The sequence below is a fragment of the Mixophyes fleayi genome, chromosome 1, assembly GCF_038048845.1.
Source record: "Mixophyes fleayi isolate aMixFle1 chromosome 1, aMixFle1.hap1, whole genome shotgun sequence".
In the NCBI taxonomy this organism is placed as follows: Eukaryota; Metazoa; Chordata; class Amphibia; order Anura; family Limnodynastidae; genus Mixophyes; species Mixophyes fleayi.
This window is the reverse complement of record NC_134402.1, coordinates 141,768,607-141,796,472: the sequence shown is the minus strand read 5'-3', so window position 1 is coordinate 141,796,472 and position 27,866 is coordinate 141,768,607. Positions and strand designations below refer to the sequence as shown.

The 27,866-nt window shown below is 42.5% G+C and overlaps 1 protein-coding gene across 4 annotated transcripts in view; it reads right to left on the bottom strand.

Annotated features, from left to right (window-relative positions):
- Positions 1-908: 908 nt before the first annotated feature.
- Positions 909-27,866, bottom strand: part of CENPE (centromere protein E) — a 101,846-nt gene continuing 74,888 nt past the window's right edge. For 2 of the 4 annotated variants that reach the window (XM_075200938.1, XM_075200946.1), the window contains 18 exons: positions 27,396-27,500; positions 27,011-27,283; positions 26,232-26,336; positions 25,871-26,143; positions 15,488-15,802; positions 14,938-15,102; positions 14,481-14,645; positions 14,167-14,382; positions 13,742-13,963; positions 13,434-13,643; positions 12,588-12,788; positions 11,980-12,183; positions 4,795-4,907; positions 4,469-4,566; positions 4,231-4,393; positions 3,122-3,630; positions 2,685-2,729; positions 909-1,490 (listed from right to left, as the gene is read on the bottom strand). In XM_075200938.1, coding sequence (XP_075057039.1) covers positions 1,390-1,490; positions 2,685-2,729; positions 3,122-3,630; positions 4,231-4,393; positions 4,469-4,566; positions 4,795-4,907; positions 11,980-12,183; positions 12,588-12,788; positions 13,434-13,643; positions 13,742-13,963; positions 14,167-14,382; positions 14,481-14,645; positions 14,938-15,102; positions 15,488-15,802; positions 25,871-26,143; positions 26,232-26,336; positions 27,011-27,283; positions 27,396-27,500 — 3,483 coding nt within the window. In that variant the 3' untranslated portion in view covers positions 909-1,389. The remainder of the gene's footprint in view (positions 1,491-2,684; positions 2,730-3,121; positions 3,631-4,230; positions 4,394-4,468; positions 4,567-4,794; positions 4,908-11,979; positions 12,184-12,587; positions 12,789-13,433; positions 13,644-13,741; positions 13,964-14,166; positions 14,383-14,480; positions 14,646-14,937; positions 15,103-15,487; positions 15,803-25,870; positions 26,144-26,231; positions 26,337-27,010; positions 27,284-27,395; positions 27,501-27,866) is intronic. The other 2 variants (XM_075200947.1, XM_075200943.1) reach the window with 2 other exon arrangements.

The window sequence follows — 27,866 nt, the reverse complement described above, 5'->3', positions numbered from 1 at the left end:
CAGAACTTAAAAATACTTGAATAGTAAAGTAAATTTTTCTACACAAATCTCAATGAAAACAGATAATGGTGAAGGCTCAGGGCAGGGACCCCACCAAAGTAAAGTTATCATAAAGGAAGGGGTATTAGTAAAACATGATTTCCAAAAAGGAAAACCCCATTTAATAGTCTTTGTGGGATAAATGCTACATTATCTTCCAGTTTATTTTAAATACTATATTTTTTAATTTACGTCTGTTGGTTGACTTGAGGACTGCATTTTGTCATCGCTGTACTAGAGAGGTTTTGTCCTATGTAAAACTATAAATTTATTAAGACAAATTCCCACAGACAAAATAGTTATTTGAAAGTTTGACCTGACCTGATTACATAGCTAATAATTGACCCAAATGTGGAAACAGGACAAGATCTTGAAAACATGCTCTGATTTGGGATCCAGAGAACAGGTTTCAGGAAACCACTTTAAATAAGTTACATTTTAAGGGATTAAAAACATTACCACATTTTTTTAAACTTCACTTAATGAATGGATACCATACACCAGAACAAGGTCATTTTTAAGAATATTCCATTAAGGAACTAATGAAGAATGAATGCAAAAGGTAATTCAAAACATCTGCAATCTAATAAAAGCCAGGATAATGGGAGGATGCCGATACAAATTTAGTAGTAAAGGAGAGATTAGGAGGCAGAGTGCGGTGGTGGCCTGCAATGGAGGAAGGGACGGTGAGATCTAGACCTAGTGGAGAGGATTACTAAATCTTTGATCATGGCATGTCAAGCTCCTCTTTTTTTGGGGGGAGGGGTTTGGTGGTGTCTTCAGAGAAACAAAGCAAAATTTAATGAAATATACTAACATTAACAAAATAAAAACCAAACACTCATCATCAAAAGCTGATTACAAGGAAAAACGATAAATGTTGCACTTTATTAAAAAAAACAAAAAAACCTGACATATATATGACAAATATGTATACACATCTAGAGCGGACAAAGATAAACATTACACAGACAATAAAAAACAGGATTTAAGTGAAAAAGGGTGCTGTGTGAAAACATTTACTTTTCATTGATTCCTAATATTGATTATGTCCAAAAATAAGTGTTTAGCTTGTCTGCAAAATCAATATTACTGTGCACCTTGGATGTTTTCAGCCACTAATTGTAATTAGGCAATAGAAGGTTAAGTAGGTTTCAATAGATGTTTCACAAGCGACAGGTTGAAAGGAAAATACAGTGTAGAATTCTACATCATTACATGGAAAAGGCAACATGACAGTCACCACTCTGCTTTAAGTAACATGATAGTGAATGATGTGCTAAATATTAAAAGAGAAATAGTAAGAATTATTTCTTCCTTTTCTTCACAGTAAGGTTTGTGTAAAGGAACTTAAGACGTTTTACATTCATTCGCTGTCTCCCTTTTGTTAGTTTCATCCCACCAGTTATTTTCATTTGTTTCAGTAGCAGTTCCTGCATAGAGATCTAGATCTGCAAGAAGGAAAGCCAAATGTTATGACGAATACAAGCCACAAGCAACAAAATTAAAAACAAAAACAGCCAGAACTAACAAGCCAAGTATTTCCTGGAGTATTGTGAGTTTTGGGACTAAACACTCCAGGACGTAAAAACAACAAAAAAACGACCACCCCCACTATGTATATGACAGACACACTGTCTTTCACCAGACTAGAAGAGAAGCTGCATGGTGCCTCTATGTGAATGTTGGCAATACAGTCAGCTATAAAGTAAAGCCGTCAATTATAAAAGTGAGATAACTAATAACTGTCCTGTGATAACACGTGACCAAACACAGGCCACTGCTTGTCTAGCCTAGGAGGAAAAGTGGGTAGTATCAGATACCAAGAGAATTTGATATTGCTCCACTAATACACTGTTTTCAGCTTTAAAGTAGAAATCAATTCAATTCTTAATTTATTGAGTAACAGTATATGTGACTCAATCAGCTTTCATTGTAGAAATATGTTCTGTTGAAAGTGTACAGCAAAAAAACTATAAGTGTATTCCATCTGTGTGAAGCACCCCAAACGTGAAATAATGTACTTATATTCTTTATAAAGATTAGTCAGTGTTTCTAAAGTAAAAACAATTAAAGCTACAATACACTTTAACCATATAGTATAGTAATAACACAAATACACGAGTCATGCTCATGGTAATATTGTGTTAATTGTAAATTACAGTGTATTAGCCAAGTTAATATATTTTTGCAAATAAAAAAAAACCAACCAAAAACGACACCAGTGAGCGAATGAGTGATTATCAGAAGTCTCCATGATGTTCAATACCATGTAGAGACGTCCATAGGCATTAGCCTCAAACCTCTATATGGTCACTTCGCTACATCATAATGACCTTTAATATCCTTTTCTCTTAGATTAGCAGGTGCAATATACATTCAATATATTATTGGCAAGAATTGATGTAAAAGGAACTGTGAGAAATTACAGTTTAAAAAAAAAAAAGTTTTTACTAAAACTCATGTATTATATAAGTTTTGTTTAGAAAGTCTCTACATGCAGCCTAGTGGATTTATTATGACAAAGAACTCCACCGAACACGTATTATGTACAGCCAATAATAGATTTGATTGAATTATAAAGGGGTAGAGTGAAGAAAGAAAACCCCCCCCCCCCACAAAATAAACCCACATAACCAAATTACCTGGTTCTAAACAAGGATTAATATCTGAAGATGTTGAACTTTGATCTGTTAACGAAACATTAGCATTCATTTTTAAAACCATCTCATGTATATATCTATCCACCGACCCACCAAGCAGAACAATTAGGGTCCCATAAAAAGTTGTTATTGGATGAAGCCACTTATCAAGAATATTTGAGGTTTTTTTTTTTTTTTTTAAAAAAACCAAAACAAAACAAAAACCCCCACAAAACAAAAAAACCCACCAACACATTCTTGAGGTGATATGGGGAGGATAATCTTATTATTCCAAGTATCCTAAGTTCTGAAAAGCTCCTGGAACATTTATATATTTATTATTAATGCATTATGTATTTTATTGCTCTCAAACATGAATCTGAATAGTAAAGAGTAATGAGACAAATAGGACAAACATACTAGAACATAACCTTCATTACCTGGTAAATTGCCAAGCATGGAATTGTCAAAAAACTTGGTTGGATAGTAAGGCATTGATTTTGACCTTGCATCAAAGAATTTGTCTTTAGGTGAATTGATGGTTTCTGGCAAATTTAGGTTTTTGCGCGGTGATTCAGTTAAAGCGCTGAACAATGGTGCATCTGTCTTGACTGGCGACATGGCATGTTTTCTATACGGTCCAGTTTTTCCTGGAGACATGGATGGCATGCTATGCCTTTCTACCTTTGTTGGAGACATTGTCTGAGGTTCATGCAACCCAGTCTTGCATGGAGACAGTACACGCTTCCTATACATCCCAGTCTTGCCTGGTGAGGCTTTATGGCGAGGTGGAATATCAGATCTGCTAGGGGAGACTACAGCCTGCCTATACACCTCAGCGTTGCTTTGTGACATCACTTCTGACTGATGCAGTGTACCAAGTGTCGAAGTGGTGGTTTCAGATTTGTCTTTTATTTTCTTAAGCTCATCTTCATGACAGGATATGTTCCTACAAAAAAACCCCAAAAAAACAAAAACAAAAACAAAAAACACGAAGAAATAAAAACATTTGTATACTTATATTGGAACAAGAAGAAAACCTATGAAAACACACACAGTAAAGTAATCCATGTTTATTCCAGCCATGATCAGCAAGGTGACCAGACCAGTGTTAAAATGTTTGTGAAAATGTCTGTAACAAAGTAAATTCATCACTACATTAGGCATATCTATGGTTGTGTATAGCAAACATTAAAATATTTTAGATTACATAAGAAAAGGAACGAATATGTGGACACTGAATTTTGTATAAACATTAAAACAAATAATCCAACTGGGCTCTCTCCTATCAGCTATACTCCTCTAATAAGGAAACAATACAGCAGCTACAGGCCATGAATATTGGGAGGCCCAATGGCAGACTTGCAGTAGTTCCAAGGGGTTTACTGTGAAGCAGATTCTCCCTTGTCAACCCAAGATGCATGCATTTTGGAAGTTTATTAATTTGCTTGATATACAGAGATAATATTCCATCATAATGACACAAAGGGAAATGAAGAGGGTCTTGTATTAATATATGCAAGAGGTTTTTTTTTTCTTAAAGTCCTACCTGGAAAGTTGATGGCATTTTTTCTTGTATTTGGAGATTTCTCTTTTTAATGCAGCATTTTCTGATTGGAGGATAAGCATTGCTGTGCTCTGCACAATGCCACTACCACCACCACAGGTCAGAGAATACTGTGAGGAACTGGCGTCGCCACTGTTAGCACATACTAGGGAAAGAAAGAAAGAGTAAACATACATTCACTACACAAGATCACTACAGTACATTACACATGTTTACGTACGTGTAGCATCTGTATCTTTTTGTGCTCGCCTTAGTTGTTCTTTTAATTTCCGTAAGCAGTCTTCTTTGTCTTCTAGACAAGCCTTTAAGGAGGCAATTCTATGGAAAAACCCAAATACATTTATATTTTTGTATTGTATGCATTAATATTAATACAAGCCTTGAAATCTATAAAATTTAGTAAATGTGTGTACGGAAGTTATTATATTTCTGTATATTACTTTGTATGCATTGCAATTTCTCCAAATGAATAAACCCACACTTTAACCATGGCAAACGGGCAATTGTTAATAAATTAGCTGTTAAACTGCAGCATACTATACTCACTGTTTGTCTGCAGATTTTGACAGCTTCATTCTGTGCATTTCAATCTTTGCTACTTCACTTTTAAGACTTTCTATTTCATCGTTGTATGGTGCTGCGCCTTTAGCAACCTTTTCCTTAAATAAAAATGAAGAAAATCCTTAATAGTCAGTGCTGTAAAGATCTGTAGACAAGGTCATACAAGACCAAAATATTGACAAACCAGAACATGAAAAAAAAAAACCCAAAACAAACAAACCTGCTCACATATAATCAAAAGTAACATTAGAGACCTTTAAATTAAATTAAGTACATAATTTACAGTGGTTACAGAGGTATAAATATATAGAACTCATTTGCTTGAAACCACACATTGGCTACCTCCTTCAACACGGTCTTCCCCCAATAACTTTGGCTTTCACCAAATTCACCCCACTTAAATCAGGAAAACAAACAAATAAGCCTCAAAAAGGAGAAGTGATTCAGAGTAATACCATTTACAAGATAGCCATGTAAATCAAAACTCCATTTGGTATTTAGAGTATGAGAGAGGCTTGTGCTAACAGTATCCACACCTGCACACATATCTGTTTTAGCAGACTTTAGCCTTATCAATCCAGGATTTATTTCTGCAATTGGCGAAAAGCAATCTCAGTGGAACTATGATCAGAGATGAGAGATTTTTACTCACCATAAAATCCATTTCTCTTTCCTACCACTGCAAGACATTGGGGACATACCAAAGCTGCCTCTAAGGGAAGGATTTCTCTTGAACAGCTGCGCGCAACATCCTGCGCCCAAAGCTTGCATCCGCTGATGGAAAGCTATGTAACCTGGAAACTCTGCAGTAAATATGGGCGTTGGCACCCAAACGTGGTGTCCAAGAAGCGCCCACCGGTCTTAGGAGTGAGCTCTAAAGTCCCCAGAACCAGAGAAGGGGCGTTAAGATGCCACCAAATGGTGGAAGGGATGCATCGGGCATGAGACTATTTGGAAACTGACCAGCACCGCTATTAAGCGTCCGAAAGAACGAAGTCTCACGGATAGAGACCCTGCTGCCAATCTGGGCCCACAGATAACGGACCACATCCAGGCCAGGAAGAGCGTCACATGAAAAGGAAGAACAGCAGAATGCTTGACCACAAGCTCCTGAGTTAAGTGCAGTGTAGATACTATCCTCTGAGCCAATATTAGACGGAGCGACGCACCTCTTATGTCCTGGAAAATAAATATGTGGGACTGCAATTCACACTTTCTGCCACCGAACCCCTGCGAACAAGAGAGATATGCAATGGGACACCCCTACCCTGGAATTAACATCTCCTACCAGGTTCCGCAAGTCAAAAGTGGTAGAAGCATGCGCTGTGATTACCCAACTAGATCTCAATGCTTCCCCTGACCCACACAAGGGGGGGGGGGCGGTATGAGCTGAAACTGCAGGGGCTCCTCGAAGAAAAGACTGAAGATACAGTTATTCTATAAACCGGTGCTGAATTTGATGTAGAGCCCCAGGGAATGCACACTGCGGGTACCTAGGCGGAGTCCCATCTCAGGGCCTGCTTGCAAAAGAAAGCAACTTGGGGAGCCAGCACTGGTGCTATTCACTCCTCTGGGTCTTCAGTTTGATCCCTACGCTGCACCTGTAATGGAAAGTAAAATAAAAACATGAAAAATTAGATTTTTACTCACCGTAAAATCCATTTCTCTGACTCCATTGGGGACACTGCGAGACATTGGGGGTATAGTAGTGGGCTCAGGAGTCTTGTCACTTTAACTGCCAAGTCTTTAGACTCCTCCCCTGCTATGCCTCTCCTCTCCAGAGAGATCCTCAGTTTTGAATAACCAAGAGTGAACGTAAAGGAGGTAATATAACCTGGACAGGTCTTAAATTATAAAGAACCATAACCAAAGTTTTCACACACAGAAGTATATACAGAGCAAGGGAGGGTGCGCAGTGTCCCCCAATGGAGTCAGAGAAATGGATTTTACGGTGAGTAAAAATCTTATTTTCTCTTTCCTGCCATTGGGGGACACTGCGAGACATTGGGGATATACCAAAGCTTCCTCAAGGGTGGGAATGCTCTGGACCAGCTGCACGCATAATCCTGCGACCAAAGTTTGCATCAGCAGATGCAAAGCCTTGAAATCTATAAAATTTAGTAAATGTGTGTACGGAAGACCAAGTCGCCACTCTACACAATTGTTCCGCCGACGCCCTGTGTCTAGCCGCCCAGGAGGCACCCACTGCCCTAGTAGAATGTGCCCTTAAGTTCTGCGGAACGGCTAGAGAAGCTGAAATGAAAGCCTCACGAAGCTTGGACGTGATCCACCGGGCAATTGACTGCTTTGAAGCAGGCCAGCCTCTTTTATTGGCGTCGTATAAAATAAAAAGATCTCTGGTCTTTCTGACCCGAGATGTACGGTCTACATAACTCTGTAGAGCTCGTACCACATCCAAGTACTGCATAGACCCTTCTCAAGAGTCTTTCTTCGGTTGGAACGCAGGGACAACAATTTCCTGATTTAGGTGGAACCTGGAAACCACCTTAGGAACAAAAGATGGCTTGGTACGAAGGACCGCCCGATCAGCATGAAAAATAAGAAAGGGAGGGTCACAGCGAAGCGCCCCAAGCTCAGACACTCTACGAGTGAAGCTATAGCCAGCAAAAATACCGTCTTCCACGTAAGATACCGTAAATCAATAGACTCTAAAGGTTCAAAAACGGAGGCCTAGAAAAAGAGCATGAAGAACCAGATTGAGGTCCCAGGGCTCGACAGGATGGCAAAAAGGAGGTTGTATACGTAGTACTCCCTGTAAAAATGTCTTGATGTCTGAATAATCAGCAATCTTTTTCTGAAAGTAGACAGAAAGGGCGGATATCTGACCCTTGAGGAAACCCAGACGTAAACCCTTCTGAACACCTTCCTGAAGAAAATCCAGAACGTGGAACATCTTAAATCTTGAAGAATGAAATCCCTTAGACTCACACCACGCAATATATGTCTTCCACACTCTGTAATATATGGAAGATGAAGAAGGCTTTCTGGCCCTAATCATGGTGGTTATAACATCCTGAGAGAAACCCTTAGCTTTAAGTATTAGGGTTTCAATAGCCAGGCCGTCAAAGCCAGCTGATCTAAACCTTTGGTAAAGGAATGGACCCTGAACCAGAAGATCTGCCTGAATGGGAAGCCGGAATGGATGAGCCCCTGCTAATAATAGTAGATCTGAGAACCACGCTCTGCGTGGCCAAAATGGAGCTATTAGAATAGCGGGAACTCTCTCCCTCTTCATCTTCTTTAGCACCCGCGCAATCATTGGAATGGGCGGGAAAATGTACACCATCCAGTATTGCCAAGGGGCCGACATTGCATCTACTATTTCCGCCGCTGGGTCTCGAGCTCTTGCGCCGTAGCGAGGAACCTGATGGAATTCTCAAAATGAGCGGCCAGTGGTTCTATGGCCAAAACTTGCGTCTTTGGAAGACGTGGAATCTATTGAAATTTGTAAATCTGTGTACAGAAGACAAGGTAGTCGATCTGCACACATGTTCAACTGTGGCCCCCCACCCCCGACACGCCGCCCAAGAGGCGCTGACCGATCTAGTGGAATGAGCAGTAAAACCTTCAGGAACTGGAAATCCCTCCAAAACATAAGCCTGACAGAGTGTGTCTTTAATTCATCTAGCTATAGTTTGCTTTATGGCCGGCAAACCACATTTTCGAACCCTTTATAAAATATTAAGAGTTTATCTGTTTTCCGTATAGATGACGTACGATCCACATAAACGCGCAAAGCTCAGACCACATCCAACAAAGTGCTCAAACTCTGACTGTTGAAAGACAAATCCTTAGGCAACACAGGAATAGTAATCTCTTGGTTAATATGAAATTTAGAAACCACTTTGGGCTGAAATTAGGGACAAGTGCGTTAAACCACTCTCATCATGAAATACCAGAAAAGGCGAGTGACAAGAAAGAGACGCTAATTCAGATACCCATCTGGCTGAAGCAATAGCCAGTAGAAAGGAAACTTTCCAAGTGAGAATTTTCAGAGAAACATACTTTCAAGGTTCAAACTGATTTTTGGAGCACCAAAAGAACCAAATTTAGGTCCCATGGAGTCACTGGATGAATAAACGAAGGTTGGATATGTAATCCCCCCTGAAGAAACATTTAAACATTCGGCATCAAAGCCAAATGGTCTGGAAATACACCGAAAGAGCAGAGACCTAAACTTGAAGGAATCCTAGATTCCTGTGTCCAGGCCGTCTTGCAGAAAGGCCAACAAAATACCCACACGAAAGGAAGTGGAAACCTCCTTTTTGCACCATTCCACATAAGACTTCCAAATACGTTAACACAAGTCTGCAATGAAAATGCTTTAACGAATTTATGTGATTTTTGGCTTCTGAACACGAAAATTACTCCCGATTTTTCATATCACATCACGTTTATCTGCAAAACGTGTATTTATGAATTATTGTAAAGAATATGGGAAAAAAATTACTTAATGTATTCTGCCTACATTATAAAATTGTCTTAAAATGAATTCAGTCGGTAGTATAGAACGTTGCAATTCAGTTCTCGTTATAAAACTTCCCCCCCGCCCAGTGCCAGATTAAGGTCCACATGGGCCTGGAGCTGAAATTTACAAAGGGCCTAAACCCCATAATGTCTTAAGGAACCACACACACCACACACACACACACCTGTGCTGGCTCAACTGCAAAAGTGGCATCCATTACCACCAATGTCTACACTGAAAAATGAGAATGGTCGACCTCACAGATATTGCATGTTTGTAGCCACCTAAAAAGCAGCAGACTGCAGGAGAAGGACAGAACGGCAGACCAAACAGATCAGACGAGAGCTGTTGAACTTAGAAATTATTGCAGCGGAAACTATTGTACAACGAACATGAACTTTGGAACAAAACAGTCTTGTGGTTGGGCAGCCGGAAAAAACACTCTGGAAGAAAAGAGGGATTCAAAGGCTTTTGGCAGAACTAGACGCCTACTTGGATATGTGGGAAGCCATGTGGAAAATAACCACCTGGGAAGATGCCAAGGAGAATGTGAAAAAACAATCTGTTAATTCTATGACCTAGGCATCCGTGATAGCCGAAACCATTAGTCCCTTAAGGGAAAGAGACTGGTTCTCATCACAGCAGATGCAAAAGGCCAGAATAGCTGACCAGTCGTCTGTCTGCCCTCCGACTTAACCTGTGGACATCAAGCAAATGGAATAACTGGACCCCAGACAACTTGATCTTTAGCAGGACAAAGGATACTGTTATCCTCCTCTACCATCATCATGTCAAGGCCAGAGGCAAGCAAAAAAAAAAAAAAAACCCAATAAAAAACAAAGAAGTGCATCCAGAGCCCCTTTTTAGACTCTGCAACAGCTGGCATGACTTAACCATAGAGTTTGACGAGCAGAGACTGCAAAAGTCAATATCCGCACAGCGATGCCTGCTCAAAAATACATAACTCTGGACGGATTCTAACCTGTTTCCTTTAGTGGAACAAATTCAATCTGATAACCAGCCCCGTAGACAGCTGATCGGATCAACTGTTTACAGCCATGGAAACCTTTGTAGACACTAAGGCAGTCAGCAAGAATGCACCCACCCCACTAAATAGAACTTTAACAACCTGAACTCTATAGTCTCTGTAGTTAAAAATGGCTGTGGTGGGTAAAGGGATGAGACCTTACTAACCTGAGCACGTGAGTAACCACTCTCGGGAGCAGTACCCAGTGCACCAGAACTTGAGGACTTTCAAGTCCCACTGATAAATCATCCAACTGGTAGAAAAGAGGACACGACAAGACTTATTTGGCCACCTGGTTAAAGAATATAGCTTTGCAGTTTCAGGGACTACGAGTGACGGACAGCCTGTTGTCAATCTCCCACCCTCTGACAGTGATAAGAAACATCTTCCACCATAGAAGAGTTCTCCACCCAAGTGTGAACCACCCTTCTGGAAAGAAGCGTTAGAATCTAACTTACACTGCCTAGGTACTGCCAGCATATGCCTGCTATTATAAGAATAGGAATGCGCAGCATTATACGACCTTCTGACTAAGGAAGTGGAAAACGGAAAACCAAACCCTGTACCGAAGTTGAAAAACCATGTACCTAGGCTTTTATTTTTTGTGAAATCAGCTGACCTAGTAGCAGGGTTTACTGAAAGCACAGTCCATATGCTACCTAAACATTAACTTATTTTCAAACAGAAAATATGAACTTGTAAGGCTGTGTATATACAAAAAATTCCTGACTGATGAGGTATTAGAATGTAGTACATGTAAACATGTACTTAAACCTCACTAATGTAAAGGTATAAAAATGCAGTAATCACACTGGCGCGCTATAGCACGCATATTACCCATATACACGAAACTGCCCTTCTGCATAAAAATAAAATTGTGTCCCAGTCTTACCTGCCTACTGGCATATTTCATGTCCAGTAGACAAAATAAGGGACAAGCATACTGGCGAGTTCTGCAGCAGACGGAAGACACATATGACCTGTATACCACCTGCTACTGAGAGCGGAAATGACGTTGGTTAACTTCCGTTGGCAATTTAATATTAAATATAATTAAAGATATACAGGGAATGGATTTTTCACTCAGTTCACAAGGAAAACGGCACATCCAGCACAGCAATTTGTCCTGAAAACAAACATGCAGCGCGTCCGCACGCCTGCAATGGACGCCGGTAGCAACAGCCTTTCCCCTCTCGTCTCCTGAAAAGGCACGGATGAAACTTTACGGTCAGACTGTGGCAACTCCACTGCAACCAGCTATGCCATCGAAAATGGACAGAAGAACGCAAAAAGATAGGAATGGAACCCCAAAATGGCCCCCCAAATGTGGACCAGCTGGCAGCCAGGTAAAAAGAACTTATGAATAAAAACCCAACAGGGCTACCCAGCAGCCCCCACACATCCTACACGACTAGGCACTTAAACTAAACTAAAGCTTATCCTGGAGGTAAGGAATAGAGGAGGAGGAGCTAGGGTTAGCTAACAACTTTATTAATGTGCTACATGCCTATCTCACCTACACTATACCCCAATTGGATGTGGGAGCAAAGTTTATACTGCCAACTCCTAATTGCTATTGGTTTGTGCTTCTCAAAAAATAGTCCTCTTCAGAGTCAGTAAAACACAGGTGATGCTAAAGGTTAAGCAAAATTACCTGGAAAATCTGTATTTCCTTTTGTGCTGTCTGGAGATGTTTTTCTTTTTCGGCCATTTTACGTTGCATTTCAGAAAGCTCAGATTCTGCAGTGCTTGAAAGTAGTTTTTCTTCCAGCTGTAATGCTTTTTCCTCTCTTTGTTTGGCATCTGTCTTGGCTGAAATCAGTTCATTTTCTAGATCTTTGATCCTACACTGCAATCGCTACACAACATCAATACAGAAGTGTAATTAGCTGAAATGATTATGTAGTTTACAAAGCATGCATTCACTACTTATTCTGGAACAGAACAGATAGCATTACAGAGACTACTTGATCACTTAGGCCAGTATGTGTAAGTGAATAGACTCTGCAGTGTTGAAATCCTATACACACCAAAGTGGTGGTGATTAATTAGAAACAATACTGCCGTTTCATGCATTGTTCCCGAAATTCACATTACAGCCTCAGATGGCATGTATAACATATACCAAAAATTCTCCTGTTGAATTGTCTGCTTTTCTAAAACACAACACTCACTGCTAAAATTAAAAAACATAACTTAAAAGATAAACCCAATAAAATGTGACTGCAATAAACCTCTATATTAAAATATATGCTAAAATACCTTTAAATCCACTTGGACATTTTTCAGATTGTCGCGTAATCGCGCATTTTCTTCCTGTAAAATATCAGAATCTCCAGATGGAGCAAGATGTTGCATCTTTTGCAAAAGCTCCTTGTTTTTCTCCTTTTTCTCTTGCAAATCTGTTTCAAGCTTGTTTAAATACGCCATTGTATCTTGCTTCATTTTATACTGAGCAACAGCCTGGTAAAATAAAATAAAGCTCTGTGAATTGGTTTTATTGGAAAAGTCGATGGCTGTTAAACCATTTGCGGATAAAATGATGTGCAATTATAGAGATTATCTGTCTAGAAATCTGATGGTCATGCAGTTAGAGAGCATAAGTTCTGGTAGTTAAGGTGGATATAAATTGTATGTCACAAGTAACATGTATAAAATATCCTTTAGAATATATTCAGGTGAGGAATAGCAAAGTCACTTATATTTGGAGATTAGGGATGTCATGCATATTACATAACACCTTATGCTTGGTGAAGAGCTATGTCACACCATTTACTTTGAAAACGCTTCTTAATGGGATCACGTGATACAAGCTACTTGCTTTGCTTCAACTTGAAACTTATTTAACAAGTAATAATGTGACCCCTATGTTAACATAAAAAGTACATTGGAAGTCACCTTAGAGTTCATGACCTATATAAAAGAACTCCTTATGTTTTTATTTGGTCATGAACCACCTTGGAGTCCTCTAATAGCCTTATATTTTACAGTAGAGGGTACATTATAGATACAAAACTATTTTGAGCACATTTTAGCTATTTTAATGAACAACTGGATCTACAATTCTTCTCAGACTCACCAGAAGGGTATAAAAGGCAACTTATTTACCTTCAGTTTCTTTGTTAGACAGTGGAATACTCCAGTAACCCGCCTATTTTCTTGTTGGACCACTTCCATGAGTTTCTTTGCATCATACTGCTGGTCCATGAATTCTTCCAGACACAAAAGGAACTGCTTCTTACATTTCACTTCTTCTTTAATTTCATCTTCCATGCTATTTAGATCGCATTGTACCTCAGAGAAACCTTCTTCAACGCGCTGATAACAAAGATAATAAAAACCATTATCCACAGAAGTTTAACACTTGTTCCTTCGAGTTTATATTAATAGCAGGCACTGTCAGCCACATCACATACCTTTATGAGTTCCACTTTCTTGAAAAGCAGCGCCGTTAAAAATTCAAGTTCACAGAATTTATCATCGGATGCAGTCTCAGACCATTTTGTGCCATGCTGTTCCAGACTCTCACCCTGAAGTGTAAGCTCATCATTTCTCTTCTGCACTGCACACAGGTTGCTCTCACAGTCATTTATCAAACTGTAATTTTCCTCTTTGACCGCTGCATTCTTGTAAATAACCTATTAAAATAAATACACCAATAAGAAATGAGAAGTGCCTCAGAAGAAGTGTTTTAGGTTTGGTTAGATAACTTGCAGCTTTGCAGCTGTGGTGGAACTACTAGTCACAACATGCCCTGTTGGGATTTTGAGATCCACCACAGCTGGAGAATCACAGGTTGACTACCACTAATAAATACATTTCACACAGTCTTATACTATACCTTAAACTTATTGAGCAGAGTTTGCAGATGTGTATTTATCTTGAAGTGTTCAGTCTGTAAACTTCCAAACTCCCTAGATGAGGCCAATGAGAGGGATTTCTTAATAGCATCCATTGACTGTTTGTGTGCTTCTATTTCGCTTTGTAGCTCACTTGAGATGTTGTTTAGAAAACGGTGATGATTTGAACAAACAGTGGATATGTTCTCCATAAGAAACTGTTAAAAGTAACATTTGAACAATACATGATCAAATTTCATCCAATTATCAAAAAATATATATATACATTGTTGCTGAAAAGTATTATAAGTCATACCGTAAATTCTTGATTTTTTCTTTTAAAAATGTCAGTGCGTTCTGCAAATTCATCCTCTTCTTGCTCAGGGTCATTCTGCAATGAACGCAAAATTGAAATTTCTTTCTCCATGAGATCAACCTTTGCACAAAGATCCCAATTGTTTCTCTTTTCAGTCGTCACTTCCTAAAATAAATGGATTGTTCTGCTGAATTAATTAACCCAAGTACTGCATAGGTTTGGTAACAATCGTATAGGTTCGACTTTTCTTTGACTTTACTTAAATGTTATGACACAGTACCCTGTAACAGAAGCTTCAATATGAAGCCCGACTGATTCATTGCAGTTTAAAACAAACATTTATGTTCCTTTACGTGTGGATGTTTGCAAGCTTAAGCTATTGGAATGCATGTATAGAAGGAATTACATTTCAAATATTGTAAAAAAGTGCTAAAATACTCAATAGCAGTAAACCTACCTGGTGTAGCTCCTCCAGCTGCTGTTGCAGAGAAGATATCTGCTGTAACAATTCATTTACTTCACTGACTTTCTCAAGCAGACGTTCATTGATCCCATCTCTCTCTTTCTTGATAGCCTGAAGTTGTGTCTGAGAAGTGTTTAATGCCTCCCTTAACTGAGCAGTCTAGTATTAGATAAAGATACTTATATGAAGACTAGATTGCATCATTTGATTTTCACATTTCAAAGTCAATCAATTATAAAATATCAATGAGCACCTGTTGCCTCAACACAGAGAAAGCCATTTTGTGGGATGATGCAAAACTCAAGAAAATGCAGCCTAATCGATTCACTTGGAATGAGTGGCTCATTGATATTAGTCAGCTCTCAGTCGTTAGGTCATTGGTTTCTATTAAATGGATAGGATGCATTTTCATGAATATTTGTTCCCTTCTTATTCATGAGCATGAACATCATAACTGTCTAAAAAAAGCACTTAATGGCTTCTTCACTGAACTCCTTTCCCATGGATTGAGTTTTTCTCCACCCCAATTCATTTATACACTTACATCATTTTCCCGATCTTGCAGATTTGAATAAATATTTTCCTTTTCACTCCTTGCTCTCTGCAGCAATTGCTGGAACTGCTCTTGTTCCTGACGTAGAGATGCCATATCCAACTCATACTGCTGCACTTGTTTTTGCAATGCATTCTTATCAGTCTCCAGTTGTTGAGTTAAAGAATCACGGACGTAAATTTTCTCTTGCAGTTGTTTGATCTCAGTTACCAGGTCATCTAACTTGCTGGTTTTCTGGTTTTGCTGCTCAGCAAACAGATCATGCTGATGTTGTAGGTACTGTATTTCCTCTCTCAGCTTCTTAGCCTGGATTACCATGGGAGAAAGCACAAGTCAAATATTCTGTAGGATAGGTAGATGAGATCAGAGGAAGTCAATCTGTCTCTCCAGATATTGTGGAACTGCAAGAAAGCATATTTTCTTCTGAATTTAACCTTCTAAAACTTCAAGCATCATTATGCACATATACATGCAAAGCTAACCATGGAGACTTTAAGCTTGATTTAGAGATTAAAGTAAATCCAGTAGAACGTGCAATTTTTGCACCTTGAAACTAGGTGTAGACTGGTGCCACACAGAATATTAATGGTGATCATGATACAGAGATGAAATGTCCCTTTGCCTGGATAGCTGCCAAAAGTGTTAAAAATAGATAAAAGTAAAAAAAAAAAAATAAAAAAAAAAAATAAAATAAAAAAAAAAAAAGCGTGGGGGCCCCCCCCTTTATTCAGTCTTAACCCTAGTGCTGTCAGATTACTGCTAGTTCCGTGAAAATCGGGGAAAATTTTGCGTGGGGTCCCCCCTATTTTCATGGAACCAGCACTAGGCAAACCAGCCGGGGTTGGAGGCACTATAGCAGGGGGACACGCGGCAGGGGTCCCCCTGCAACAATGACTAACCAACCACAGGCTGTTCAGCACTGGATTCCCTAGGGAGTGGGGACCGCCGAAAAAACAACAACTTGGTGGATTACTCAGAAATAAGTCAGCATAATATAAAATGTTAACTCTACAAAGCCAAAATATCACAAAATTCACAGGTTTGATGTTACAAACGCTTTCAGGTCCAATGAAGGCATGTACTGTATCTAAATGTAATCACATCTGTATATAATAGATGCAAAAACAGAGTGCTCTAGAAACAAAACATGGCCATTAAGTTCAATTGTGATTCTTCATATGTTTTCTAGATGCTTGCACAAAAGTCGGGGAACATTATAAACATGTCTTCTGTAGCCTCCAGCATTAAAAGGTAAGTTTGGCTAACTATATCATTGGGAGATAAAACAAAAGATGATAATATATAGGAATAGGGTATTGGGAAAGGAAAGGTCTGACTAGGCTGATGCAGAATTATAAAATAATAGACTACAAAACCTACCAATAATCGAGCGGAGAGCAGATTAAATATGATCTGATTCTTTATAGGGTCAGATGGATTAAGATGGTACAAGATTGGTAACAGTCATGATCATCATGTGACAATCTCTGGTCTTTGCTTGCGAAAGAAACAAAAACTACACACAGATAATGGGATTTTTATACTTACGTAAAATCCGTTTCTCTTAAACCGTTGGGGACACCGGGACCTTGGGGTATAGGGTAGAGCAGGCGAATGCTGGCACTTTAACTTTTAGTTAACTAAAACTCTGGCTCCAGCCCCTCTATACCCCACCTCCTGCTAGAAGCCAGTCTATGTTTAACCAAGCCCGCAGAAAGGGAGATAGAGAGAACCAAAGAAAAGAGAATAAACTTAACACATAACATTCTCTTAACAATCAAACATGTCAAACAGAAGGAAAAACCAGAGCGTTAAGGGTGGGCGCCCGGTGTCCCCCAACAGATTAAGAGAAACGGATTTTACATAAGTATAAAAATCCCATTTTCTCTCACATCCCTTGGGGGACACCGGGACCTTGGGGACATCCCAAAGCTGTATCACGGGAGGGAACGCTCAGAAGAAACGGCCCGAAGCACCTTTCTCCCGAAACTTGCATCCCTAGAGGCAAACATTAAATCTGTAAAACTTTGTGAAAGTGTGTACAGAAGACCACATGGCCGCTTTACACAATTGTTCACTGGAGGCACCATGGCGGACCGCCCAGGAAGCACTTACAGATCTTGTAGAATGCGCCCATAGATTATCAGGGACAGGCTCCCCAGCCCCGTTGTAAGCCTGGCGGATAACAGCCGTAATCCACCTAGCAATGGTCACCTTAGAAGCTGGCCAGCCTCTTTTGTGAGCATCGTAAAGAATAAAAAGTTCCTCAGTTTTACGAAACTTCTGCGATCTTTTAACATAAATTCTCAAGGCACGAACCACATCAAGATAACGAATAGAGTCATCGTTATCAGAAGACGAGGAATCAGTTAGAGCCGGAATGACAATATCCTGATTCAGATGAAACTTAGAAACAACCTTTGGAAGGAAGAATGGCTTAGTTCGAAGAACTGCCCTATCCTAGCAGAGGAGACTTACAAGACAAAGCCGCAAGCTCTGAAACTCTGCGTGCCGTTGAAATGGCTAAAAGAAAAACCGTTTTCAAAGTAAGAAATTTAAAATCTACTGAATTCAAAGGCTCAAATGGAGGATGCTGTAAAGCCCTCAACACCAAATTCAAATCCCATGGTGGAACCGGAGGAATATAAGGAGGTTGAACATGAAGAACACCCTGAATGAAAGTCTGCACATCAGGTATAACCGCAAGTTTTCTCTGAAAGAAAATTGAAAGAGCTGACACCTGACCCTTTAAGAGAACCAAGACGCAAACCTGCATCCAAGCCGTCCTGCAGGAACCTCAGTAACCCGGCCAGACGAAAAGATATAGGATACCCCTTCTTTTTGCACCAACCAATATATGTCCTCCAAACACGATGATATATTTTGGCTGAAGCCGGCTTTCGAGCACGAAGCATGGTCTGAACCACCAGTCTCGAAAAACCCTTAGCTCTTAAGATCCTGGCTTCAACAGCCACGCCGTTAAAGCCAGACGATGCAAACCCTGATGACAAAAGGGACCCAGAGTTAGATCTGGGCGAATTGGCAACCGCCACGACCGACCTCCTGCCATGAAGAGCACGTCGGTGTACCAAGCTCTGCGCGGCCAATCCGGCGCTACCAGAAGCACTGGAACACCCTCTCTCCACCTTTTGCAGTACTCGAGGAAGCATGGCTATCGGAGGAAAAAGGTACACTAAGCGGTACTTCCAAGGCACCGACATAGCGTCTACCGCAACTGCCCCGGGATCTCTTGCACGGGAACAGTAGTGGGGAACTTTGTGATTCAACCTAGATGCCATGTCGACATCCGGTTAACCCCATTTCATCACCAACTGTTGAAACACCTCCGGATGGAGAGACCATTGCCCTGGGTGTAGAGTCTGCCGACTTAGAAAGTCTGCTTCCCAATTTTCTATTCCGGGAATGAATACGGCCATGATTGCCGAAACGTGAGCTTCTGCCCACAGAAATATTCTGTGAGTCTCTCTCATGGCCAGAGGACTCCTGGTGCCGCCCTGATGATTTAGATATGCCACTGTTGTGACATTGTCTGATTGGATCTTTACTGGCTTTCCCTGCAGCAAATTTTGTGCACTTTTTAGAGCGTGAAACACTGCGCGCAGTTCCAAGACATTTATTGGAAGCTTGGACTCCTTTTGAGTCCAAAGCCCCTGAAACTGAGCCTGAAGACATACGGCCCCCCAACACCGAAGGCTGGCGTCTGTTGTAATTAGAATCCAATTCCAAATAGAGAACAAGCGGCCCCTGGAGAGATTCTGCCTGTGTAGCCACCAGATCAGCGACTGGCGTGTCTGTGGAGATAGGCGAAACACCTGACTCACCAGATTTCGATGAGATTTGTTCCATTGCGACAGAAGTTCCAACTGAAACTGCCGTGCATGAAACTGAGCAGACTGGATTGCTTCGAATGACGATACCATCTTGCCCAGAAGCCTTATCGCAAAATGAATGGAGGGTCTCCTTGCCATCAACAGGGATTTCACAATCCCCTGTAAGGCTAAAACCTTGTCCTGAGGAAAAAATACCTGTCTCCGATGGGTATCGAATAGAGGACCCAGAAACACCATCTGCTGTGATGGGATCAACTTGGATTTCTTGAAGTTGATAATCCAACCGTGCAACTCCAGGGTTTGGATTGCTACCTGAATGTGTAACAGAAGCTTCTGCGAAGAGTCTGCCTTTAGAAGCAGATCGTCCAGGTAGGGGATGATTGTAATCCCCTTGGCCCTTAGCAAAGCAGCCATCACCGACATGATCTTGGTAAAGATTCGTGGAGCTGTGGCGAGACCGAATGGAAGAGCCTGAAACTGGAAGTGCTCTGACTGAACCGCAAACCTCAGCAGGGACTGATGACCCCTCCAAATGGGCACATGGAGATATGCATCCTTGATGTCTAGAGCCACCATAAATTCTCCCTGATCCATGCCGAGAATTACAGAGCGTAAAGATTCCATCTTGAAGCTGGGCACTTTTATCTGAGTGTTCAAAGCCTTTAGATTGAGAATCGGTCTGAAGGAGCCGTCGGGTTTTGTAACAAGAAAAAAATTGGAATAAAACCCCAAACCTTTTTGAGAATGAGGAACCGGAATAACCACTCCGGCCGACAGAAGGGATTGAATCGCCTCTGTTAAAGCCAACCGTTTTCTTGGACACGATGGAAGCCCCGTGGTGAAAAACCGTCTGGGAGGGAGACCGAGCAGATCGATCTTGTAACCCTGACTCACCACTCCCCGAATCCAGACATCAGTGGTGGAATGACACCACCGATCCCTGAACCACAGAAGACTGGCTCCCACCACTGACGACAATGGAGGAGCAAAATCCCCGTCATGCAGACTGTTTGTCTGCTGGCCTAGCAGCTGGACGACGCGCCGACCAGGCCTGACGTCCCCGCTGCAAAGCACCTCTAGGGTTGGATGTCTGACCTCTGGAGGATTGTCCTGAGGAATACTGTCCTCTAGAACTACCCGAGGAACGAAAGGCCCGAAATCTAGACATCCTCTGCTTGGGAACACTAACCGGGAGGAAAGTGCTTTTACCTCCTGATGCCTGACTAATAAAGGAATCCAGCTGAGGACCAAACAGAACACCTCCTGAAAAGGGAATGGACTCCAGAGTGTTTTTGGACTCTACGTCTGCCTCCCAGGACGCGCTGCCACTGCCGAAAGCAGAAATGCGCGCTGCCATCGTCCCTGCTTCTATAGCAGCTTCACCTAAATAATCCGTTGCCCTCTGAATCTGTTCCACTAAAAGAATCAATTCAGAGGATGGCCTGCCGGCCAACAAACCCTCAGACAATTGTTCCGACCAGCGATCAACAGCTTTGTTAACCCAAGCTGATGCTAAAGCAGGCCTCAAAGAAGCACCCGCTGCCAAAAAAATGGACTGAACGGTCTCAACCTTCCGGTCTGCACCATCCTTAAGAGTGGTCTGGTAAGGCACAGGAATAGTAGTTACCTTTGCCAACCTCGCCACAGCTGCATCCACCTGAGGAAGCGTCTCCCATTTAGCGAGAACCTCAGGGGGAAATGGATAACATGACTGCAGTCGCTTAGTCACCTGAAACTTCCTGTCTGGAGAAGACCAAGATTTCAACAGCAACTGCTCCAAGTGGGGAGAGGCCGGAAAAACCACCTCCCTCTTTTTGCGTCTTTCAAAAAGAGAGGATGCAGAAACTTCAGGCACTTGGTCCTCAGGAATATCAAGTACCGGACGCACCGCCTGAATTAACTCTTACACACTCTGACGATCTGCTGGAACCTCCACCAGAGAAGCAGCATCTATGTCAGAACCCAGCGGTAACTCACCCTCTTCCTGGGAACCACAATCAGAATCAGATTCATGTTCCAGAAAAGAGGCGACCACCCTTCTCCGTTTACTTGAGGAAGGCGGAGTGACCGACTGCATCATCCTCTCAAAGGAGGAAGAGACCGCTACCAGACCCTGTACTGAGGATGCAAGACCCTGCACCCAGGCTGGTTCTCCAGACTGCACTGGAGCAGCAACAGGCAAAGCCTGAACTAAGGAAGCAGAATCAGAAGATTGAGCAGCCTGAGACTGTACCTTCTGAGCAAGCAGTTCCACCGTATTAAATAGAGACCGAGCCCAAGCAGGCTCCTCCGTGTTTGAACAGACAGCCACTGTTTCACCAGGAGTAGTCTCCGTGGGCCGACAGGACACACACAGAGCCTGTGTTCCTGACTGCCCAGACGGTAACTTAACATGATACACAGCACAGGTGAAACTTAACATAGAAGCACCAGCCCTGCCACGTGTAGATTTTTCCCTCTTAGACATGTTCAAAGATGGGACAAAACAGTACAGTAAAATGTACACAATACAGATAACAAGCAGCACACAAACTACAACCGACCCGGCTTGTCAATTAACCCTTCTCCTGCTGAATCCCTGGCTTATCTGCACCAACTGATCTACTGTGTACCGACCCGGCTTGTCAATTAACCCTTCTCCTGCTGAATCCCTGGCTTATCTACATCAACTGATCTACTGTGTACCGACCCGGCTTGTCAGTTAACCCTTCTCCTGCTGAATCCCTGGCTTATCTGCACCAACTGATCTACTGTGTACCGACCCGGGTTGTCAATTAACCCTTCTCCTGCTGAATCCCTGGCTTAACTGCATCAACTGCATATAAAACATTATTTTATATGCCATTATTTTGTTTTTCCTGATTGTACATTTATAAGTAACTACTTTTTACCTGTTATTATTCTACTATTTATATGCCTTTATCTTGTTTTTCCTGATTTTATATTTACCAGCAACTACTTTTACCTATTATTCTTGCCTATTTCCATTGTCCTTATTACCTCTCCTTCTATTATTCCTTGCCTTCCACGCCCTAATTGGTTATTGTCCTCCATCTTGCTATTGTCTCCCTGCTTATTCTTACCTGTTATCCGCTGTCCTTATTATCTCACTGTACTGTTGTTCCATGCCCTCCACGCCCTAAATCGTTATTCTCTTCCACCTTTTCATTGTCTTCCTGCCATTGTTCTTACCTGTTTTTCACTGTCCCCACTATCTCACTGTTCTGTTACTCTCTCTCCCTACTATGCCTCCTCGCTCTCACTCCATACCCATACTCTCCCCCCGCCCTACCTCTCCTGTTCCTCCCCGCGCTGCTCATCTTGCCAACCTCATCCCCATTTCCCCCCTCTCCTCTCCCCCTTTCTTCTGTGCCCTCTGGAATGCCAGATCCGTCCGCAACAAGCTGACTGCTATCCACGACCTCTTTCTATCCAACTCCTTTAACCTTCTTGCCGTTACTGAAATCTGGCTCTCCGATTCTGATACTACTTCCTCCGCTGCCCTCTCCTATGGTGGCCTCTCCTTCACCCACTCCGCCAGGCCTGGTGCCCGCCCAGGCGGTGGAGTTGGCCTCCTCCTCTCCTCCACCTGTACTTTTCGTGTCATTCCCCCTGAACCCTCCCTCTCCTCTTTTGAAGCTCACTCCATCCGCCTCTTCTACCCCATCCATCTCCGCGTCACTGTCATCTACCGCCCCCCTGGCCCCACCTCCCTCTTCCTTGACAACTTTGCTAGCTGGCTTCCTCACTACCTCTCCTCCGATCTCCCCTCGATCATTCTCGGTGACTTTAACATCCCCATCGACAACCCCACCCACCCTGCTTCCAGCAAACTGCTCACCCTCTCTTCCTCCCTTGGTCTCACCCAATGGACCTCCTCCTCTACCCACTGCCTTGGTCACTCCCTTGATCTTGTCTTCTCCTACCTATGTAATCTCTCCGACTTCTCCATCTCTCCCTTTCCTCTATCCGACCACCATCTCCTCTCCTCTCTCCTCCTGCTCCCCTCCCCCTGCCCAAACCTACTCTGTCCATACGCAACCTCAACGCTCTTGACCCTGCCTCTCTGTCCTCCTCTCTCGAAACCCTTCTTTCTCCCCTTTCCTCCCAGGCCTGCCCCAACCAGGCGGTCTCCCTCTACAATCACACCCTCACCTCCGCTCTGGACGCGGTCGCCCCTGCCCACTCCGTCCACCCTCGCTGCTCCAAACCCCAACCCTGGCACTCCAAAATTTACCCGCTTCCTCCAAAAATGCTCCCGTTCCGCCGAACGTCACTGGAGAAAATCCCGCTCCCTGGCTGACTTCCTCCACTTTAAATTCATCCTTTCATCCTACAGCTCTGCCCTCTCACTCGCTAAACAATCTTTCTTTAAATCCCTCATCTCTTCCCAGTCCTCTAACCCCCGCCGCCTCTTTGCCACCTTCAGCACTCTCCCCACATCCTCTCTATTGCTAAATCCTGCCACTTCAGCTGCGCAACATTGCTCGCATCCGGCCCTTCCTCTCCCAAGATGCCACCAAATGCCTTATCCACTCTCTGATCATCTCCCGCCTGGACTACTGCAACCTCCTCCTCACTGGCCTCCCCCACTCTCATCTCGATCCCCTTCGTTCCGTCCTTAACGCTGCCGCAAGGCTTATTTTCCTCTCTCGCCGCTCCTCTTTTGTCTCCCCCCTCTACTTAGCCCTTCACTGGCTCCCATTCCCCTTCAGAATCCTCTTTAAGCTCCTCACACTCACACACAAGGACCTCACCAACTCCACTGCACCCTATATCTCCACCCTCCTCTCTATTCATGCTCCATCCCGCCCTCTCCGTTCTGCCTCTGACAGTCGCCTCTCTTCCCCCCTTATAACCTCCTCCCACGCGCGTATCCAAGACTTCGCCCGCGCTGCCCCCCTCCACTGGAACAAGCTCCCTCCCTCCATTAGAACTTCCCCTAATCTGTCCAGTTTCAAACGGGCCCTAAAAACCCACCTTTTTCTTAAAGCCTTTCTGTCTCCCACTTAACTTCCTACCTTATCTTCTGCCTCTGTCCCCCTACTCTCACTCTCTCCCCTGCGTCTCTGTCTGTCCACCCCTCCCCTTAGATTGTACAATCCTCTGAGCAGGGCCATCTCTCCTCCTGTTTCCACCACTTCTAACTCTGCTCTCCAGCTACTTAGCCCTCCTCCTCGAGGGTCCTCCACCCCACGTCCACTCTCGCTCCCTCCTCCTCCCCCCTGGGGGTCTCCCTGTCTTCCGCGCCCTCCTTCTTGGGCCCCGTCGTTTGCGGATCCTCCCTCCCCCGCCCTCTCTAGCTGTGCATTGAGCTTACTGAGTTGCTGTGTTTACTGTACTGTGCTGTCTCCCATTGTATTGTAATTTTGTTGGTCTCTGTACGGCGCTGCGGATGCCTTGTGGCGCCTTATAAATAAATATTAATAATAATAATAATAATAATAATAATAATAATAATAATAATACTACAAGAGAAAGTGAGCCTGCAATACAGCCAAAAACTCCCAAGTGTGTAAAAATACAAAAGGCTAAACACACCACCCCCAACCCTTTACCTTACAGTATACAGGATAGAAAAGGGGAGAAGCAGGAGCTTTAGAAATGGCTGCCTATTCAGGTGTCCACACACGAGGAGTGAAGGACTACCACAGGGGAAGTGCCGAGGAGTAAAACACACCCCCCCCCCCTCAGGGCCCAGCTCTGGACTGGCTAACATTTAAGACAGACAGAGCCACCAATCCACAGCCTAGCAGGGCTCACTGAAACAGTGACCCTTGCCTGACCCTGTTCCCTGAGCTAAAAATAGAACTCTTATCTCTACCAATTAACAGACTGCTTTTAGGAAAAAACAGACAGCTCAGGGAACCTACTGCGATTTCAGCACTATGCTGAGAGAGAGTTTCACTTACCTGCTGCCAACCCTCCAGAAGCAGTATGTGCAGACTGCATGCTCTCTGTACTTGGAGGACAGACCCCAGCCACCACCGACTGTGTCTGGCTCCAATGGAGGGATAGATAATCGGTAAAGGGGAGCAGGCAGCAAGGAGGACCCAAACGGCACCTCCGCCCCCCCCCCCCCCTCGCAGCCAGCACACAGCCGTCCGTGCTGTGCGCTCCAGACCTCCCCCATCGCTGCCTCACACTCTCATCGCCGGCCGCAGCCGCGGGAGAGGAGAATGAATAAACCTGCTGCCAGGAGACTGACTGGCAGCCGACTACGTGGCTCAGCGAGCCGCCGGCTGTCAGAACTCGGAGACAGTCTCCGCTGTCATTAAAATAACAAAATAAGAAAAAAAGTAAAACTGACTATTAAGCAGCCCTGTGCACAGCCCGCTTCGCACTTTAACTAGACTGGCCTCTAGCAGGAGGTGGGGTATAGAGGATGTGGAGCCAGAGTTTTAGTTAACTAAAAGTTAAAGTGCCAGCATTCGCCTGCTCTACCCTATACCCCAAGATCTGGGTGTCCCCCAAGGGATGTGAGAGAAATAACAATTCTTTAGTAATACCATCTAAAATGTACCTCTTCCTGTAGGTTTTCCTTGGAAAGTTGTAGCTGATCCTTTTCCTGTGAAACACTTTTCAGTTCTTTAGTGAGTTCGAGTATTTTCTGAGAAGCTTCCTCTTTTTCCACTGCTACATTTCCCAACTCAGAGTCCTTGCTCTTTAAAGCATCCATAAGCAGCTCACTCTCTGAAGCCAGCTTCTGCTTAGCATGATCAAGAATCTCCCTGTGTCCAACAGATTCTTTCAGAAGGATAATATTTTCTTGCAATTCTCTTTCTAGCGAAGAGGACTTTTAGAAAAGAAATAAGACTATAAATATATGCAATGTGAAGGTTTCACTAATGTTAATTGAAGTGGTAATGCTGTCCATTTCATACCTTATCTTCCAATATAGAAACCTCATCTGTCAGCTTCTCTACCTTCAGCTTCTGTTGCTGAAGTTCTTCTTGAGTCCTTCTCAGGTCCTCTTGAGTTTCAATAGACTGTAAAGTGAGGCAAATAAGATTATGCTCAGCAACATTCAACAGCATTTCCAGTTTACTATTAATATACTGTGGAGAGATTAAAGAAAAACACTGCCAGATGGTATAAGGAACATTTGAGGACATGAAGAAAAGAAAAACTTGCATTAGAAGGGGCACTATATGAATGCCAGTCACAATTTCAACAACATTGCTCAAGTCTTTAACTTGATCTAGCACAAATGGCTTCGATATTTACTAAATAGGTTCTCCTCCACTTGGACCATCTACTATGACCTTTTCCAAGAGTTTTTAGATTCCCCTATTGTATTAGGCTCAAACACCTCTCCTTTTAAGAAGGATGCTTCACTTCTCTACCTTATTAAAGCCCTTGCTATATTGAGTTTCTACCATATCCCCCTCATTCCTTCTCTGTTCCACGCTACACATTCTAAAGTCCTTTAGTCTAGGGAAGGTTGCATAAAACTGGAGGATATTTGCATCTCTCACCACTTTTGCCCACTTTCACATTTCTGATAGCCATAGTAACAGACATTTTAAAGATTATAATGCACTGAGAAATACATTGGCCCTTGAGAAAGATGCACGTTTCCAGTAATGAGAAAATTCAGATGCCATGGAAGCTAAACAATAAGTAGGGTTTGTTTATTAAATGTTGGTGAAGCCCCAGTTACCTCTTTTGCCAAGTTTTCCTTTGAATGTTGCATTTGGTCCTTCTCCTCAGTCACTGCTCTTAATTCTGCAGTGAGTTCATGTATTTTGTTGGAAGCTTCAAATTTCTCTTTTTCAACTTCTCTTAAGCCAAATTCTTTGTTGTTTAAATCATTCAAAAGCTGTTCCATCTCTGATCTCAGCTTCTGCTTTGACTGGTCAAGAATCTCTCGTTCACTAGTAGCTTCTTTCAAAAGGGTAGTGGCATCATGCAATTCTCTCTCTAGTGTAGAAGACTTGCACAGACAAAATAAAATAAAAAAAATGCATTAAATTCAAAAAGCTCTGCTGAATTGGAACGGTCAACAATATTACAATCTTACATTAATAATTGAGCACATTCCATACCTTTTGTTCTAGAGAAGAAATTATACTTGTCAAATGTTCTACCCTCTGTCCCTGCTGTTGAAGTTCTTCTTGGGTCTTTCTGAGGTCATCCTGAGTTTCTATAGACTACAAAATGCATATAAGCAAAGTCAGAAACTTTCCAGAGCATTGTGTAGAAACGGGATGTGCAAGGCCAAAAACAGTGTTCTAAAAAGAGAAAGCCCTGCACCCTCCTAATTGTTTGAAGCTATTAGGTCTTATATGGTTTGGTGATATAGTTTAAAAGTTCCCAATTCAAATAGGACCTAATAATGGAATACCTAGAAAATAGCAGGGACTGTAAACCCTCCCTGGCTGCAAGATTCAAACAATTACAGTTGGAAAGTTCCAATATCTAATCTGTAATGGTCTCTAAGCTGCCATTTTAATGCTAAAGATCATATAGAGATCAACATGTTTTTATTTAGGCCTTTTTAGGCACCACTGACATCA